Source organism: Indicator indicator, chromosome 1 (assembly GCF_027791375.1).
Source record: "Indicator indicator isolate 239-I01 chromosome 1, UM_Iind_1.1, whole genome shotgun sequence".
Classification (NCBI taxonomy): Eukaryota; Metazoa; Chordata; class Aves; order Piciformes; family Indicatoridae; genus Indicator; species Indicator indicator.
The window spans coordinates 113,015,998-113,032,305 of NC_072010.1; the positions used below are offsets into that span (position 1 = coordinate 113,015,998).

The 16,308-nt window shown below is 37.0% G+C and overlaps 1 protein-coding gene across 3 annotated transcripts in view; it reads left to right on the forward strand.

The window, feature by feature from the left end:
• ITSN1 (intersectin 1) overlaps positions 1–16,308 on the forward strand; it is a 102,081-nt gene that overhangs the window by 17,003 nt on the left and 68,770 nt on the right. For all 3 annotated transcript variants that reach the window (XM_054400734.1, XM_054400726.1, XM_054400742.1), the window contains exons 6-13: positions 67–160; positions 3,214–3,314; positions 3,915–3,978; positions 6,025–6,162; positions 7,063–7,178; positions 10,897–11,159; positions 11,920–12,069; positions 12,260–12,400. In XM_054400734.1, the coding sequence (XP_054256709.1) occupies positions 67–160; positions 3,214–3,314; positions 3,915–3,978; positions 6,025–6,162; positions 7,063–7,178; positions 10,897–11,159; positions 11,920–12,069; positions 12,260–12,400 (1,067 nt within the window). The remainder of the gene's footprint in view (positions 1–66; positions 161–3,213; positions 3,315–3,914; positions 3,979–6,024; positions 6,163–7,062; positions 7,179–10,896; positions 11,160–11,919; positions 12,070–12,259; positions 12,401–16,308) is intronic.

Below are 16,308 nucleotides of genomic sequence, written 5' to 3' on the forward strand. Positions count from 1 at the left end.
GTATGTCATTGCAATTCTGCAGCAAAAATGGTAACACTAATAATTAGTATTATATCTTAATTACAGCCACATTGCCAAAGAGTTCTTCCTTTAGTAGATCTGGTCCAGGATCACAGCTGAATGCAAAGCTGCAAAAGGCACAATCATTTGATGTGGCAAGGTAAGTTGGTATAGAATGAGTTTGTGTGTTCCTGGACCCCAGAATTGGAAAAACTACTTCTTTCTCAAAGCTGTTTTCTGAAATAATGTTTAATTACAGAAATCCATTCCTTCTGAGATACTACATCAGGATTTCATAGGATGCTGTGGTTTTGCAAGGAGTGCTCTATGAATAGTGAATCCTTAAAATGTAATAATTCACTATTACAGTATGTGTTTACACTATTTTAAAACTCTAAGATTATTTTTAAAAGCAAAATATTTAATAGTTCTCATATTACGAATATACTCCAATAACTATTTCTTACATATTCTTCAAGCTCTGCCTGAAAAATCACCTGAAATGTTTCTGGATTATTTTGAGGCCTAGGAGAGTGTCTACGAGTATTGGTTTTGATTTGGAACAAGTTAACAAGGCAGGATTTATAAAAATACAGTTATCTTTATTTTCCTGAAAACCTTGCCCCAAAATTATGTACAAAACTGATTAAATTTTATTTACAGGTTCTATTTGGTCATGAATTCTACAAGGATGCTTATGGGCAACTTGAGTACAGTTTAGAGAATTCAGAAAATGGAAAAGGCTAAGCCACAAAATAGCTTTACCCCATTTATAAATCAGAGGTGAGCCAGGACCTTAGGGAAAAGCCGAGAGTGATGGTTTTTACTCATGAGGGCGGAGTAGGAATTTGGAGATGGTCCCTGGATTTCTCCTTGGCAGCAGCCTCCAGAACTGTAAGCTTTATAATCCAATTTATGGATCATGCAGCATAAATCCAAAGGAAGAGGGACCCGCCAAAGTTAAAGTGTCCTTAGACACAGCTCCCAGGAGGCAAATCTCGTGGAGCAGTGCTGCCCCAGCAGTGCCAGAGAAGCTGCACTGCCGGAGTGTTTCCAGCCAACATCTGCAGTTCACGGCAGGCAGGTTGCTTCAGCAAAGGGCAGGGAGCAGAACCCCAGGGTGGACAGGTCCGGGGAGAAGCCAGGTCCCGGTGCTGCAGGCTAATCTCTCCAATTTCACCACGAATGTGGCGAGGCTGAGCCCAAAACGAGTCTAGAACAAGTCCCAGAACGAATCCAAAAACAAGCCCCGAAATGAGTCCAACACAAGTTCCAGAACCAGTCCAAAAATGAGCCCTTACCACGTTCTGCTGACTTTTAAACTTTTCACTAGACAATGTGTCCAGTGCCAATATATACTGGGCACGAAGAACCCAGCCAATGACAATTCCAGATGCCAGGTCGGGCTTTCCCCGTGAGTGAATACATGTGAGGGACTTCAGCCACCGGCAGCAAGAAAAGCACCTTTTTTACCTTTCCCTGCTCAAGTCTCCATAGATGGAGGTGGGGGAAAGGGGTTTTGGAGCACCCTACAACAGTACTGTATTTTAATATGGTCTGAAGAGATGTATCTAATAAAAAAAACACAACACAAAACCTTCCTTAAAGGAAGTAAGATAGTAATTTCCCAAAGTCTTTATAAATCAAGCTTTCACACAGGTCTACAATATATATTTTTTGCAAGAAAAATATTTGGGACTTCAATTATGTACTTTAATTTTCTTCTGCAAGGTTTTCTTTGGCCCTTGTATTAGATAACTAACACTACTGATTTTTTGCAAATAAGATTAAAAATCTTTCAAAACAAACAATTCTTTTTGAAATCTGCTGCTTCCAGGAACATAGTAATGATGCTCAGGTATAATTTCCGGAGGTACAAGAAGTTGTCTGCTTTGTCTGTAACAACATTGAGTATTTACAGTGAACGAAGTTCAGGAAACTTTGGCTGAAATGGCTTCTAGATGTTTTACAAGAAGGCTGTCATAATTTTGGAGTTATATCTGACTCTTGCTGGTCGCTTTTATTACCAACAAAAGTCTGAACCATATGTGAGATGACTTCCTTTCTGAGGTGATATTGCCTGTTCTCTGAGTCTTTTGGGCTTGGATTAGAGCTTCCTTATCTCAATTGCTGTTACTTCAGTAACTCTGAAACATCTGCCAGCAATGAAAGGCATATTCCTTCACAGACTCCTTCTGTTGCTGAGTGATGAACTGTCCTGTGTCTTTCAGTTTTTGTTTTGGAGAAAACAGATAGCAAGATTTGATTTGCAGAGTTCATGGAAAGAGAGGAAGAAGAGCGAAGTCTATTAAACTGAAATGTAAAGCTGAAGTTTTTTTTTAATTTTTCCTGCCTGAGAATTATTTTTAATTTGAGAAGGGTGAAATTCAAAATTCTATTTGCAGTTCTTTTATCCCTGTCTGCCAAGTCACCACTAGTGAATTGGCATGCATGGTGTTTGGCATACATGTTAATTATTTTGTTCTCCAGCATTTTTTTCTCCAAAACTACCATTTGAGTGTCCATGAAGGAGAGCTTCATTACTTACTATGTAGTAACCTTACTTCACAGATCAAGGCACATATATATGTAAGACAAAAGTAAGTTTAATGTGTGGAAATTCAAGTCTAGCAAAACTAGTGAAGGAGAAAATCACACGGATAAAAGAAGATTTAATTCCCATGTTTATTATTTTATTAAGAACCAGCTTGTTTTTGCTTTCCTCCTGTGACAGGGTATTATTGAAAGACAATAGTTTGCAGATAGAAAATAGAAATATTAGCTGATTTGCATCTTGTCATGTGAGACTAGGATGTGAGGTCAATTAATGTATTTGTATAATCCTTCTCAGCTCAGCTTTGAAAGATCTTACCATGCGATCTGCCCAGTGGGCCTGGTAAAAGGGATTTTATAGTTTTGGTTTATGCTGTTACAAATTCTTGTTTAATCTGGCTTCATTTCCATCTCCCCCAACCTTAACCAAAAAGGACAAAGCTTGAATGTGCCTAAAGAGAGAGAAACTGTGCTCATGATTTTTCAATACAAAGATCTGTCAGCATTCCAGCATGGGAAATTATAGCTACAAATAACAGCACTCAGCCTTATTTTGTGATAAATTTGAACTGGAATGTTACATTTGTCAGTTGAGTTCCATTACAAGAAATGTTGACAGCTTTCAGTTTCCTTCTCTCCTTATTGTTTTTCTAATTCTAGTGTGCCTCCTGTGGCAGAATGGGCTGTACCTCAGTCATCACGACTAAAGTACAGACAGCTGTTCAATAGCCATGATAAAACAATGAGTGGACACTTAACAGGTATTGAAACAGTTTTTCTTGTCTCCTTTTTTAGAACTGTAAAAGGCCAATTATAATAGCATTTAGAATTCTATTGAGGTAGTAAGATACTCTCATCTCTGTTGCCACTGACAATATTTTTCTGTTTGAATCTCCCAACTGTTTAATGATTTTGTTTAGAAATGAATATTTATGGTAGCTGGGATCACCTTCTCTATTTTCTGCAAAGCAGACTGGCACTGGGAAATGAGTTTTGGCAACAGTACAGTGGGTTATGTGAAAACTTGTGCAGCCATTTACAGTTCATCCACTGATAAAGGTGCCTATTATTTCAGAAAGAAACCAGAATGGTGCACTGGCTTAGCGTTGCTATTTCTGGGAGCATCTCCTTGTCTTTCATAGTTTTTTGTTTGTTTGGTTTTTTTCTGAGTGATTGTTCCACAAAAGGGAAGGGTTATGTATTTCGAGTATTTTCCTTTGTGGGGGAACCTAGTTCACACTGATAACATCTCTTCAGTGTTGCCTATTCAGAACTAAGATCTGCTTCTGTAGTAGCTACCTGGTAATGCAAGAAAAGGAAAGTTGCTTATTTGTTTGTTAATCTTTGTTTCACTTTGTTAGGCCCACAAGCAAGAACTATTCTTATGCAGTCAAGTTTGCCCCAGGCTCAGCTGGCTTCAATATGGTAAAAATAAATCTATCAATTTTCATCAAACTGGAAACTGTACTTAAAACTCTATACTGCATACTGTGCATTTGTTCTGGTTTTCCAATCTCCCTCCACATTGCTCTTTTTAATGTATAAATTTATAGAAGAACACCTGCAGTGCTGTGCTTATATTAATATGAACTTCACAAAAGTAAAAATGAGCATCTTTTATGCAATGCACATAAAAGTTTTTTAAGTTGGGTTTCAATTACAGGATTCTTAGGCAGGCCAGGTTTGTAGCCTCCTATATTTTCCATGTCCCAAGCCATATGTGCAGCACCAGTGAAAGTTATATGTTTGCACAGTTAGTACAAAAGCAAGTTTAATCCAAAGCCATGCATTCTTTGAGGCTTATCTGCCTTTCATGTGAGTTTCTAAGGGTTTATTTCCAGGAAACTAGAGTTACATATATTTAAAATAATTGATTTTAAAATCATTCATCTCAGCTTCTTTTCCCCTTCAACTTCTTTATAGCTGAAGTTTATTATACTCTTATTATCACATGGACATTTATTTCTAATTAACTTGTATACTTTATAAGTCTTTGAAAACCATTGTCATCTCACTAACTTGTCGAACTTCTGTGTGTGGTTCTGTGTTGTTGTGAGTGTTGTGAGTTCTGACTTCTGTGTTGTTGCTCTAAGGTGGTGTTTCAGTTCTTTGCTAAGCACTGATGTTTTCATTGCACATTAAAAAGCACTCATTCCTTCTCCATTTCCTAAGAAAGCTACAGTATGGGGAAAAAAAAAAATCAACCCAGTCATGCAGCAGATGACGAACCAAAAAATACTCTTCTTGTTGCTGGTATTTTAAGTAGGTTGCGTGGGCAGGGAAATGATGTCAGCATACTCCAGGAGTTCTAAGCATAACTCTTTTAATTTCTGACGTTCAAAGCTGCTGAGTCTATCGATATAAAGAATTGATTTTACAGCTTTTGTTGTCCTAGGTATTGCTCCCTTCCCTGATACTTAGTCTTTGGCAGTGGACCCACTGTTGCTGTTCTTGGGGACAAGATTTTTCACTCCATTGAGATTGGATTCACTGACTCACAGACACACAAAGTGACGAGTTAATACGCAGCCTGTCAAGCTATTCTGTAGCGGCTGTTTTGGTATTTCCATAATAAAGTTATCAACCCAGACTGATAGGATAGCTGATCAATTACATGTTTGCATGCTAGATTTTGATTTTATTGGCTTGTTCTTGTGCCCCAGCCTGAGAAGTTCAGTAACACTTGCATGTGTCAAATGAGGCTGTAATTGTCTTCCAAATTTAAATTACACAAGCAAAGTTCTGCGCCTTGAGACATCAAAAGAATGCATCAATCGCTTACCTTTGATTTTCGTAGTAGTGTGGGAGATTTTCCTGCATGATGAGAATGCAGCGTGCTAGAGAAGGAAAGGTGATGCGTAGGCTGTGAAATTTTGTCCAATACCACCTTACCACAAGTAAAAACATTTTTGTGCATCTGTTGGAGTACTGGGTTTAGGCTATTGAGATGTGTTAGGCATATTGAAAATCATGGAGTATAATGCTGTGTTTTTGTACTTGTCAGCACTAGGAAAATAATGGAATTTATTTTAATGCAAATGTGTGCTCTGGAATGTGTGATAAGAGCCTTCAGGAAAGGAGAAAGAAGAAGAGCAAACCAAAAAGTTGGACCAAACATCTGAGCTGATTCTTTTCTAAACGGTTCTGTGTAGTGGGTGCGCACAAGGTGTTGAAGAAAACTCCATTGGTTAATATTGCTGATACAGCCTATGGTAGAGGCAGCACTCGAAAGACTATGTTACAGTAAGCTGAAGCCATGCCTATCAGTATGGTTTCAAGACAGATGTGTGAGAACGCAGGAAATAGTGAAACATTTCAGTTTTGGTTTTTATTTGTTTTGGAGAATGAAAGTAGTGTGAAAAAAAGTGAAAATTTTAATTAATTTAGAACTGAATGCATTAAAACTGTGCTTTTCAACAGTGATTTCTAATATTTAAGAATTTACTTATTTTTTGCCTTCCATTTAAAAAGGAATCTTTCTGATATTGATCAAGATGGAAAACTTACAGCTGAAGAGTTTATTCTGGCTATGCACTTAATTGACGTAGCCATGTCTGGTCAGCCGCTGCCACCTGTACTGCCTCCAGAGTATATTCCACCTTCATTTAGGTAACTGGTTATAATTCTGGAATCTCACTCCTTAAGTTTTCTTTTATTTGGGAAAGCCATCCTGTGAGTGTAAATTACAAGAGGTGGAAAATTAACCTCTTTTCTTTTTGTACTGCATGTATGATGCAGAGTGCTTTCTTGTTAGGAAATGCTTGTCTAGCTTTTTGGTTTTCTTACAAGTACTGGATGCTGGAAATAACAAGAATTTCCCATGAGAATACAGTTTTGGCCAATGTTTTATGCTAGCGTGCCTTCCAAAACTTACTTGGTCTGGCCTTGTATATTTAAAGTGTAGCAGTTGGAGCTTATACTTCTGTAGAGCAAATGGGATGTGTTGGAATTCAAAATATGCTATGAATTTGCACTGCAGCAAATTCAGATCTCTTTTGACATTACTTCTGTTTCTTCATTTTACTTTTTCCTGAAGGATGGGTGGGAAGACAGTAACAACAATGAAAAGAAATATTTGTGTAGAATCATAACTTCATATTCTTTAAATATCCTCCTGAAGATTAGGATTTTTTGTTTATTCCATATGAGTTCTTGTTCTTAGCTTTACGATAGTGAGGTATTCCTTTGTCTTTCCAACTTTTGCTATAGCTTAAGTTGGCATTTTCTGACCTTCAAGCTGGTCACAAGTAAGAGATCTTTGGAGCAGAATTGAACACATCTGAAGGTTGTGTGATGCTAGGTTTCTGAGGTCACCAGTGTGTGGGACTCTGGACAAAACAGTTATCTTAATGGCAAAGACTGAGTAAAATCCTCTGGATAACACTAAGGGAACATTAAATATCATTAAACATTACATCATTACATTTAATTTATGATATAATTATTACATCATATATTCAGCAAGTATAGGTTCTCTTAAGCAACTTGGAATTATCCTTTTATTGACAGAAGAGTACGCTCTGGTAGTGGCATATCTGCTACAAGTTCAGGATCTGTAGACCAAAGGTTACCAGAAGAACCATCATTAGAAGAAGAGCAGCAGCCACTGGAAAAGAAATTACCAGGTGAGCAACCAAAAATAGAGATGTGCTGTGTACTGTTATCAGCAGGTTATATGGTGTGGAGTTTTTAAGGCTTATTAAGAAATGTTTTATTTCCAATTCAATTTGTAACATGGCAGAGGCATAACTAAGACATTACTTGGTGCACCTGATTGCTGGGTGTTGAATGATCTGTTCCGTTATTGACAACGGAGATGTTTGGACTGCTCGACAGATGCAATGCTTTGCAGCCCTGTCATAGGACTGCAATGAAAGCTTTTTACTACCTCCATGTTCTGGCATAAGTGGATTGTAGTTTGGCTTATATACTCTTTATAAGATCATGGTATACATACAGGGACCTGTTCTGTTGCAGTCTGTACAACAGTATGGTTATACAAGCATTAGCAGCTCTGCCTTTGGGCAAATGTACTTTAAAAAAAAGGAGGTGAGGGTATTGAAAAAGGGTGGAAAGGCTTTGGTTAGTGAGGATGAGTGTCTTAGCACTTTTGATCATCCCCTCACTCTTCCTTTACTTTGTTTACTTTTGCTCTATTTTATTCTAATATGTCATACAACAGAAGATAACAGATTTATATAGTATCATAATAATGCTTTTCTGGTTAGATCTAAATTACTTTTCATTTTTGAAATTTGAATTCCAATGCCATATTTCCTCTTTGATCACAGTTTATATCTAAGTTCATACTTTAGAAGACTTTCTAGAGTTACACCAATGTCTTTCCACAAGTCTGTTAACCATTTTAGAGCTCCTGACTCTGTGTGTTTAGTTGCTGCGATGGAGAGACGGGACGAGGCCTGATGCAAGCCAAGTGTCGATTTATTGTACAAAGTTTTTCTTTATATAGGTTAACATAATATCAGAAGGCAGCTTGTAATTGGTCATTGGTATGTCCATACTATAGTTGTACATTCATGATTGGCTACAGAGAGAAAGTATCACGTGAACGCATATATTTTTCAGAAGGCTTAAGCATACGTCAGGCAAGATATAAAGGGATTCCATAATTCTGTCCTAAGTTTTGCTTTGTTCTTGTTATCAGGTCCCTGCATAACTCCCTTAGGTCACGGTGGCCTCTAGGGAGCCAACCTGTCTGTGTTTTCCTTCTAGCTGCGCTCTGTTCCCAGGGTTTGCCACCCACCAGGGTTAAAGCATCTCCTTCTATCAGTAAGACAGTGTCTGGGGTTCTGGTCCTTAAATCAATTCCTTCATTTAGTTAGGATTAATTTTATTCTACATGTACAGTACTCTGTATCCATTAACATTTGAATTCCCTCTGAGTCTTCACTGCCAGATCACAAAGTTTTTTGAGTTTCTTCTGAAGGTCGTCATAGTCAGGTTTTTATTTTAATAGTGTGATTCTCTGTCATTATTTCTAGTAGTGGAGATCTTTGAAGGAGGCTACTGAAAATCTTTCATTGTGAAAGCTGGTAACTTATTTCATCCCTCAATTCTAATCTTTCAATTGTTTGTTAGTTCCTTTTATCTCATTTCATACTAGGTTAGGTCAGACGATCTGCATGTGGGCAATTCGGTTACAGCCCTGCCTTTGGTTTATGTTTTATAATGAACTGCTGATGGCGGTCTGCTGAGTAATCTCTGTCCTGTAGGAGGACTGCAGGAACTGTTGAAGTGGCCTTTGCTGAGGTCTCACAATGAAATGTTTGGTCACAGGTGAAGTATGACTCTCCTGTATTGGGTCTTTGAGGCCCAAGTTTTGTGCCTCTGAAATCAGGGAATTTTGGGTATGCTGTTTGTAGCGTCAGGAAGATCAACTACTGCCTTGGCTTAGTTTCTTAAGCTTTGAAATCATGCAAGTGTTCTTCTATAGACCTAATCTTTTTCAGCTTGCATATTGGTTCAATTCAGCCTGTTATATTTGAGAGGCAGATCTTTACTGCATTGGTTTTTACATGGTATTGCATTTAGTCATCTGTGCTAACTCCCTGTCTGTTGTAACATTTGCTGATTTGCCCAGAGTGGGAGTAGGCTGACTTGCATGTAGTGTTCAGGATCATTATACTGTCTTTTCTTAAGGATTGCTATTGCACTTGTCATCTTCTAGTCTTACAGCTTAGGTGTTGATTAAAGTATGGATTGCACAGCACAACTAGTAGTTAGTGAATTTTGTATTTGAACTGTGGATTATCACTGCCTGGGTTTGGCAACCTGTTACTCTTCATTTTTTCATTTGTTTTATTTTTTATTTTAAAATAATTTCTGCATTCAGTTAAAGGGGAACTAGTGTGTATAAGTCTTGTATTGTATTAGATGTACAGATTTTTTTCATTGTAGAGATCACTTCTAATAGTGAAGGTCATCTAGTTTCTTCATTGGATTTGCTAAAAATCTACCTAGGCACTGGGATTTTATTATTTTGAAACATTTGAAAGAGTTCTTATTGTTGGCATTTATAACCTTTTAGATGCTTCCCCTTGAGGACAGTAACAGAAACCAATAGATACATATTTGGAGGGTCCACACTAGCTTCTTGGGCAGCCATCTTAAAACCTGGTGTTTCTTCTTAGTGATGTGCGTTTCCTGAGCCTTTAACATGGTATCTTAATGTTCATGTTGCTTTCAATTGTTTTACCTTTCTACCTATTTCTTTCAACTGACTTTCTTGGCATAGTAGTTTTTTTTTTCTTTCTTTTTGCTTGTTTTTATAAATCCATGGGAGTTGTAATCACATTCTTGTCTATTAGTCTGTGTCTTAATATTCTTTGAACCTAATGGCTAATTTTAAACAAACATCTAAGTGTTTAAATTTTTCCAAGTTTTATGGAAATTGATGATTGGCAAAAGAAAAGGGAGCCTAATTTAGGAAAAAAGCCCCAACAATTCAATTAATTCAGCGGATATCAGGCCAATGTATCAAAGAGTTAGTGCTTGCACTAACTTTTGAAGTAAATCTGTGCTATCACTTCACTTTCATGACAAAAATTTGCATGTTAGGCATATGGGGAGAGAAATATAGTGTGGGGTATGGGAATGGGACGTAGAGGGTATGAAAAGACATAGAAGGTGAAGTGGAAAGAATAATTTGGAGCAGCTGCAAGGGAGGGACCTGGGAACATGGAACAGGTGACGTTCAGTCACTGGTATTGCAGAAGGGAAGCCGTGCTGGAACTGAGATCATTCTTTTAGGAAAGTAAGTGGTAAGGATTCAAATCTACAGCAATCCAGTCTTCCTGAGTTCAGCTGCTCAAGCAAGCCACTCCTTTCCCTGACAGTAGTGAGTATTCGTATAAGACTTTATCAACTTTAAGCACATTCTGGTCATCTACATAATGGCTTTTTGATAACATAATCATCTGAATTCTTTACATTGTAGTCACTGAAGTGTTAGTTCTTGTACTCCTACTATTATAAAATGCATAGAGGAGCTCCAGATCCCATGTCCTCCCAGAGGATTAGCTGGTTTGTCTAATTATACCCAGTTTTTGGGCTTTGTGAAGAAACCCAGCAGCCTGAGGAACAGGAACTGAAATCAGCACCTTGGTTTCCTTTGGATGTGGGATTAGGTCGTCTACGGTATAAATGCTAATGATAAAACCTAGAATTACCTATAGAGCTATATTATCACTAGTTGAGAGCTCCATCTAGTACTATTGGAAGACTATTTCGCTTTGATTCACCATCTGTGGATTTTTTAATTATTTTTTAAATCAGTAGTAGTGTTTAATTCTCCTTTGTCTCCCTTGTTTCCACATATTGAAGTTACATTTGAAGACAAAAAACGCGAGAACTTTGAACGTGGCAATCTAGAACTTGAAAAACGCAGACAGGCTCTCCTGGAACAGCAGCGCAAAGAACAAGAGCGTCTAGCACAGCTGGAACGGGCAGAGCAGGAAAGGAAAGAACGTGAGCGGCAGGAGCAGGAACGTAAAAGACAACTGGAGCTAGAGAAACAGTTGGAAAAACAACGGGAACTGGAACGGCAGAGAGAAGAGGAAAGAAGGAAAGAAATAGAAAGAAGAGAGGTAACCAACGGGATAAAAGGAAGGTGGTTATGTCACTGGCAGCTGTACAAAATGTAGTGTGTACACTAACTATTTGGCTGTCATTTAAAGAACTAATTAAATTTCTGGGTTTTTGAAGGTAAGGCAAGAGTTGGCCATCTCTATTTTTCATGTGAAATGAATGGACAAGATATTTACATCTAGCACATACTCCTTTAAAAAAAATTATTCTTTGATATAAAGAGGTGCTTGAATGAACAAAGAAAAACTTACAGACATTCTTGACATTCATAATCTTCCTGTGGTGAGTCAATTAATTAAAAAAAACCTGCATACTAGCTAACTTTAAAAACTGTTATTTTCTCACATTGCCAAATAATGATGCATTCAGTGCAGTAGCATTTGGCTATTCTTTGCAAAGCTGCAAAGTGTCTAATGTTGGAGGCTGGAAAGAGATTTGATTCTATCCTGGAGAGTTCTTGAAATCTTAATATGAAACAACTTGTTAAATCAGAAAGTTTGGATCTTGGAAAGCTGATTTAAATAGAGTGTTTGGTCACCTCTCTGGTGTACAGTGAAGCCTGACTTCAGTGTTTTCAAGTGAGCATTGAAACAATTGAGCAATTTCTGTGTTTAAATAGAGGCACACATTTAGTGAACAGTTTAGAATTCTGTTTCCATTACTGTTTTAATTCCACATTAGAATATGAACATCAGTTAGAATTGTTTCTCAAAATAGATCTTACATATTTTCTTTATTTGTATTTGTTAAATGCTACAGGCTGCAAAACGGGAACTTGAGAGACAGCGGCAACTTGAGTGGGAGCGTAATCGTCGGCAAGAACTACTAAATCAAAGAAACAAAGAGCAAGAGGACATAGTTGTTCTGAAGGCAAAGAAGAAGACCTTAGAATTTGAGCTGGAAGCTCTAGTAAGTGATCTCATTGCAGATAAAACACACAAGCACAGTAGGGGCTGTCATATGGCTTTGTCTGTTTTCTATAATTTTGACGTTTATGTACAGAATAAAAGTACTTTTTAGGTCCTGACTTGCTTGACAAACCATTCTGGTAAAAAGGAGAGATATTTTTCTTTTTTTTTTTTTTTTTTTTTCCTTAAAGAATGATAAAAAAAATCAGTTGGAGGGAAAGCTTCAGGATATCAGATGTCGTCTGTCTACCCAAAGACAAGAAATTGAAAGTACAAATAAATCGAGAGAACTGAGAATTGCAGAAATCACCCATTTGCAACAGCAACTACAGGTGAGAAAACATTCTCTAATTGTATTCTTAGCCTTACAATTTGATTTCATCAATTGCATCAATCACCTAAGCAAATTTGCTGCAATATATGATGTGTTGTTTCTTGTATGTAAGAAATTGTTGTAGATAATTTGTCATTCTTTTAAATGAATCTTCTTCTGACATGTCTAGGAATTGCTTTCTACACTTCAAGGCGTGCCTGTGATTACCACTTCATCCTCACTGAATCCTGTTTTGTGGAACAGTAAATAGTTTGGCTGCAGATGTTAAAGGGTTTGGGGAGATGAGAATGAAATTTTGTAGCAAGTATTTTTTGGTAGTCATTGCTGTTTGTGTACTGAAAGAATGAAATGACTTCAGTGGAGTGGCTTGTTGATGATGCTTTTAAAAACTTTTATTATAAAATAATGAACTTTCAAAATTGAGTTTGAGTTGAACAAGTTCTTGGTCTAAACCTGGCATTCCTCTTTCCTACTTCTCTAAGATTCTCTGTCAAATTAAAGATACAATTGAGTAGATGTCTGCTTTAGTGAAAGAATATTCTCTGTAATTTGTAAAGGCTTGTAGATGAGTTGTTGTATTTGATTTAGGGATTTTTCTCTTTATTAAATTTTTTGTATTGCTTGACATTTATTCTTGGCCAGAAAAGGAGTTCTTGATGCTTTTTTACCACTTCAGAGCATCTTATGAAGGCTTAGGTTTAAAGCCTGTATTTAAACCTAATCCTACTGTTCCATTTCAACTTTCTAAGCATAATTAATCTAGTACATTCATCTGAACAAAATCAGAAGTAGAAACTTCAGGTTTTTGGTTTATGTATGAGTATTTTTTTGCCTTCCCCCTGCCCCCCCATCTTTATTGAAAGGTCTTACATTTCTGTTGCCAATCTCCATGTAAAAGCAAGAACCATCTGAATTTGTTTCTAACTTTATTTCAAAAGTCTTCAAAAGAAATGGTCTGAAGTAGAAGTTGAGCAGCTACATAGCCTTCGATAGATAAATACTATTTCAACAAATTAAATGGATGTTTTGGTTGGAAAAGGCCTTTAAGGATGAGTCCAACCTTTATCTAACTACCAAGTCTGGTGCTAAACCATGTCTCTTAGCAACATATCTCTGTTAACTTGGTAATTTTTTTTCAGTTAGCCTCAGTGGACAGAATGATAAATTTGAGATGTGGTCCCATTATAACCCACATTGTAAAAATTTGTGAGAAAATACAATTATTATCCAGGACTCGGAATGAGCTTCCACAGCTGTATATGACAAATGGAAGGTACACAGAGAAGCAAAAAAATATGAAAACAGCACTATTAGGAAACAAGTAATGAGAAAGATAATTTATGTACAAGTAGGTGCGGTTGAGTAATATATTAAAAAGTGATCAGTAAACCAGGGACAGTATTCTCTGTAGACTTATTAACAGTTTTTTGCATTTTAAGTCATATTCTTGGCTGATTGTAGATCTGCTTTTTCCATAGCTGCAGCTTTTTATGCATTGGTTTTAACTACATCACCATGAAGGGAAAAGTTAAGGAAAGCAGAGGGGTTCTTCACCATCCTGACATTTAATTTATGCTGCTTACAACCAAATCATGATGGCTGAAAAGCAGCTTGCAGTCTTCAACATTTTGGCACCACTTCGAAATTTTATTGAAACATTTGGCAAAAAAAGAATTTTGCATAATTGTCTACATTATACTCTTTTTCTGTAATCACTACTGTGTTGTAGTGATTTTTAACTGTCTCTGGTCACTGTAATAGTTACTAGATGGTATGTATCCTTAGTTAATGCTTCTTCATTTTCTGAGTTGCTTGGTTCATGATGACTGTTACAGCAATTCTCTAATTAAAGTCATAGAATCATAGAATGGTTTGGGTTGGAAGTGACTTCAAAGGTCATCTAGTCCAAACTCCCCTGCAGTGAGCAGGGACATCCTCCACTAGATCAGGTTGCTCAGAGCCTTGTTGTGCTCGACTTTGAATATCTCCAAGGATGGGGCCTCAACTATACTTGCATGGGCAACCCGTTCCAGTGTTCCACTATTTTAATGGTAAAGAAGTGTCTTGTAATGCCCAACCTAAATCTATTCTTCTCTAATTTAAAACCATTGCCCCTCATCCTATGACTACAGACCTTTGTAAACAGTCCCTTTCCAGCCTTCTTGTCATCCCCTTCAGGTACCCTTCTTGGCTGTTTTGTTGTATTTTTGGTTTTGAGATGTTTTGAGGTGTTTTTTTTGTTTAGTTGTTTTTTAAGATTGACAACAATAGCTGTGTTTTCATGATATTATCTTCTCTCAGATGATTATTGATCTCAACCACTAATATTTTAGTTAGTGTCACCTGAGAGGTTTATCACAATTGTGATCCCAGAAAGAAGCAGTAAGTAGAAAAGGCCAAATTTTATCTAGGGAGAACCTAAAAGAACTCATCTTTTTTTTTCCTAAAAAAAAAAAAAAAAAAAAAGGATGAGTTTCTGAATCATCTGTTAATTTTGCTATATTGGTTGGAGAAGAAAGACTAAATCAGTAAGTGACTTTTTTAAATGAGATTTTTATCCTCTAAACTCTCCAATAGATTAAAAAGTCAATATTGTCAGTTGTCATTTCAGGATGATGGAAATAGTTTAATGCATCTGACACTAGCTATGGAAAGATGAGCTAGTTCTAAGGAGTAATTATTCTTCAACCTATTAATTAGTTTCAGGATGGAGTTTAATCAAGCTTGTCAAAATTGTATGTCCTGGGTAATGAAAATCTGTGTTAGTTATATAAATCTGTGGTATCTAGTAGAGTGGTGTTTTCAGGGATGTTTGGAGTGATTCCGTTTTCCAAACTGCATGTGTTTCAGCCGTGGTTATACTGTCTGCAGCACTTCTGCTAGCTACCTGCAGATATTTTTTGCCTCCTTGATGAACGCTTTGGCCCCAAAGCTATGTGACTCTCCCTTGAAGGACTGGAAGCAGGGTATATGGCAGAGACTTAAGATGTATAGCAGTATCTCGGTTTCTTGCATGCCCTCTTGCTCAGGATGTAGGCTCAGAAGAGAACTTTCCCTCATTAGATTGACAGGAACTGTCAGGTTTTTATTGCTTCATTTGACGTTTACTGCTATATGGGACATTATTCAGTTCTTGGAAATATAATGTTGCATGAAAATTCATCTCTTCAGTACAACTAAAAGACATGGAAAAGCATGTTGCGGATGCTCTTGGAGTAGATGCTTATTACGTTGTTGTCTGTGATTTCAGGAAACAGAACTTCACACTCCTGATCCCATGGCACTCTCTGTTCATAAATGCCCTCCAAGCTCTTATGTGTTTTACGATTGAGTAGTTTGGAGTTTATCAGTATCCTGACCTTTAAAAATGAACAGCTAAAGATAGGATTAGTTTCCACCCTGAAATATTGTCCTGTGTTAGTTTCTGTGCTTAAAGAATGATTATTTTTCTGTAAATCTTGTTTAATTTTGACATCCATTCTGCTATTTCGCTTATCTAAATGGTTCTTCAATTGGAATGTTCCGATTTTGATACCCTGTGTCTTGAAAGATGATTTCCTTTCCTCTTTTTCTCTCAAGGTTTATCGATCAATAAATGTAGTCTACTAGATGCCAACTTTCTTGGATTACGCTATTTGAAAACTTAATTTCTGTGCCTGTGTACTACACTATTTTAATAATAATGGTTAAATTTTTCATCCCAAACTGTGGCACAGGACATGCAGGTATTTGGGTGGGAAACTGGTAGAAGGGAAGGTGTGAATTTTGCATGTAGTTTGAGAACATGGTGACAGTGGTTGTTGAGAAGGATTAAGCCTCCTCAGGCAGATGATGTGGAAAATGCTGCATTACAAATTGCTATTTCTCATTTGGTTGTAGGTAGGGAATAGTAATCCTGTGATAGGA